Source organism: Hordeum vulgare, chromosome 1H (genome assembly GCF_904849725.1).
Source record: "Hordeum vulgare subsp. vulgare chromosome 1H, MorexV3_pseudomolecules_assembly, whole genome shotgun sequence".
NCBI lineage: Eukaryota > Viridiplantae > Streptophyta > Magnoliopsida > Poales > Poaceae > Hordeum > Hordeum vulgare.
In genome coordinates, this window is record NC_058518.1 from 461,079,862 (window position 1) to 461,082,931 (window position 3,070).

Here is a 3,070-nt window from a genome sequence, read left to right on the forward strand (position 1 = left end):
GAATGGCGGTGGCTGCGGTAGCGCCCATGTCGGCGTCCAGCTGTCGTAGAGCATCGTTGGCGGCGGCGGAGCAGCGCGGCGATGCATCAACTTGACATAAAGTTCGGGAGAAGCACAAGTGACGAAACAACAAAACTGTAAATAATGATTCCACGATGAGCGCGGTGTCCTAGACAAACGGGAGCGAGAGATTGACTCTTCAATATCGGGTGGAGGGCCGACGAAATCGAAGAAGAACATGAGTATTTTTTTAGGGAAGGAAAGATGGATGGTCGGGGTCGACGTGCTCTTATATTTCTTTACGGAGCGAGTATTTCTTTAGGTGGAAGAACAAGGATTTTCCAAAAAGAAAAAGGTGGAAGAAGAAGAATGGATTTTGGTTGGATCTTAATCCAACGGCCGTCAGTGATCGATTGATACTTCAAAAAAAAAAATCAGCCCCTTCTGTCTCCACGCTACAGGAGCAAATAAATGAAGGAACCAAAATATTTTAGGAGCAACGCTGACGGTGAAATATCACCAGATGCACGATCAGAAGTTTGAAGAGTTTTAAACTCGCAAATAGCATCACACCTTACAGGCATGTCTTGAGCAAAAGAAAAGGGAAGCAAGCAAGACCTCAACCAGACTTGGTCGCTTGACCACACATACACAAACCACAGCGAAGCAGCACGCGCCACGGCCCTCCGGCACCAGCTGCAGCAAAAGCTTTGCCGTGCGCGCGACCCGGGCGAGAGCGCCGCCGAGCAAGCACGCACGTATTACGAACACCGTGCATGTGCGTGCCTCGAGCTGCGCCGGCCGTGCGCACCGGCGCCGCCGCCGCCGCTAATCTAGGCGCCGATCTTGTGGTTGTTGTTGTAGCCGCCGACGTCCTCCTTGATCATCTCGAGGTCCCTGGAGGAGGAGGCGACGGCCATGGATATGGCCCGCCGGTGGCGCCCCGCCGCGGGCCGCTGCTGCTGCTCGGCCGCGCCGCCGCCCGGCGACGACGCCTTCCGGTGCTCGTCGGACGCCGGCACGTCGTCCAGGGCGGCGAAGTTCTCCGGCAGCGCGAACACGCTCTGCGACGCCCGACGCTGGTGGCGCCCGAGCCGCTGCGACGACATGCTCTCCGAGCTTAGGTGCGTGAACGCACGGACGCGAGGCTTCGATCCGGCACTTGGGTCGCTCTGGGTGAATGTGGGTGATGGTGTTTGGGGGTGGGGAGAGAGCAGGGGAGGCGGAGGCTTTATATAAGGAGAGGTATGCTCAGTTTGGACGGTACGTTAAAAACCAGTGGCAAAGAGAAGAGTTAATTTCCCTTTTCTTCAACATAGGAACATCATCAACTAGTAGCATCTTCAACGTAAGGAGTACTTCCTCCGTTTCCAAAATAAATATCGCTGCTTTAGTATAAAATTTATACTAACTTAATACTAAATTTACATCATTTATTTTAAGACAGAGGAAGTACTATTTTGACCTCATCTGACACATGAATATTGAGAAATAATTAGATCACCACATGAGGTTATCTGTATTACCCGCATTTTTCTTTTACTAATTATCTGTCCATCTAACCACTGAAAACATAATTGGAATCGTTTGTTTTAGAAAACTCTCATTTTTTTCAAAAACATCAGATCTATTATAAAAGATTATTTTGAAAGTATAAAGTATCTCAAAGATTATTTTGGAAGAAAAATCTCAAACATAATAAAATTATATCAAGATGTCATGACCGTGGACAATCACTACAACCATTAGAACGAGCCATTGACACGTCATTGTTGTCGCTTCCTCATTGGAGTCAACTTTACCTTGTCGATGATAACTGATAAGTCTTAATGCATATGGCCCTAAAGACCAACGCCCTGTAACGACAGGTATCGATGTTCAATCCTTATATAAATCTGAAGCATATCTGACACCAAATTTCGTAACATGACAAGAAACCCTGTCCTCATTATCCTAAGGCTTTGTTCGGTTGCAACGGATTTGAAGGGGATTGAAGTGGATTGGGGAGTATTAAATCCTCTCTAAGTCAAAATCCACCTCAATCCCCTTCAATCCTCTTCAATCCCTTTATAATAGGGATTAACCGCTAAAGAGGTAGCAGGAAGTTATGTCAGAGCTCCGCCGACTACTTCTAGATGGAGAAATTTAAGAAGAACCGAAAGCCAAAAAACAAACTCAAATAAGAAGGTGCCGTCACCTATCCAGCATCACAACCACGGGGGCTAAAAACTCCTAACGTAAACTATTAAACGAAATGGAGGCACCGAGATTCCAATTTCTACCACCGGCAGCCCAAGCGATTGGCAGAGGAAAGATGAATCCACAAACTCGTGATGAAGCCTAGAATGAACAGTTTGTCCTATCCGTCTAGGAAGAAACATGAGTTCGAGGAGTACTTCTTTTGCTATCATACATTTGTCAGTGCAACAATGAACATTAAAAATAATAAAAAATACATCAAGTTTAATTACCAGGAATCTTAACAAAGATGAACATGAAAAAAGTAAATATAGACTAGCAAATGAGCCCGTGCGTTGCAACGGGTGAAAAAAGAAAACACTTCTAACCTAATAAGCATGACCCGAGATTTCAATAAGTCCATATCTTTGATTTCAACACATGCCATCCCATATGTGTTTTTATTTATCCTCCTTCCTACTCTCGTCGATGGTGGCCTTAGTGTTCATACCATCACAACACGTTTGAATGTTATCAATTTTAATACGTCTTCCTCTTGGTATAGGATGATAAATCTATTTTTTATAATATTTTGATACGGTGTGCATGCGTGGTTATAGATATATTTTTGTTCCTCGTCTTAGTTGTGCCGAAGTGTTCGTTGTTAATTCGGATCGACACCGGTATGAAAGAAAGACTGATCATACGCTGTTGATTAAGATTTCATTATATATATATATATATATATATATATATATATATATATATATATATATATATATATTCAAAGGTTAACGGGTTAAATAAAAAGTTCTCAAATACAGCAGCAGCTACTGTATGCTGCACATCTAAACAAATTTTTCGTCACTGGTGCGAAATCGTGCAGAGAAAA

General features: G+C 44.2%; 1 protein-coding gene across 1 annotated transcript; it reads right to left on the reverse strand.

Annotated features, from left to right (window-relative positions):
* Positions 1-534: 534 nt before the first annotated feature.
* On the reverse strand, positions 535-1,222 carry LOC123414861. The gene has a single exon (XM_045106685.1). It carries the CDS (start codon positions 1,107-1,109, stop codon positions 834-836), a length of 276 nt encoding a protein of 91 aa, XP_044962620.1. The 5' UTR covers positions 1,110-1,222; the 3' UTR covers positions 535-833.
* Positions 1,223-3,070: the final 1,848 nt, after the last annotated feature.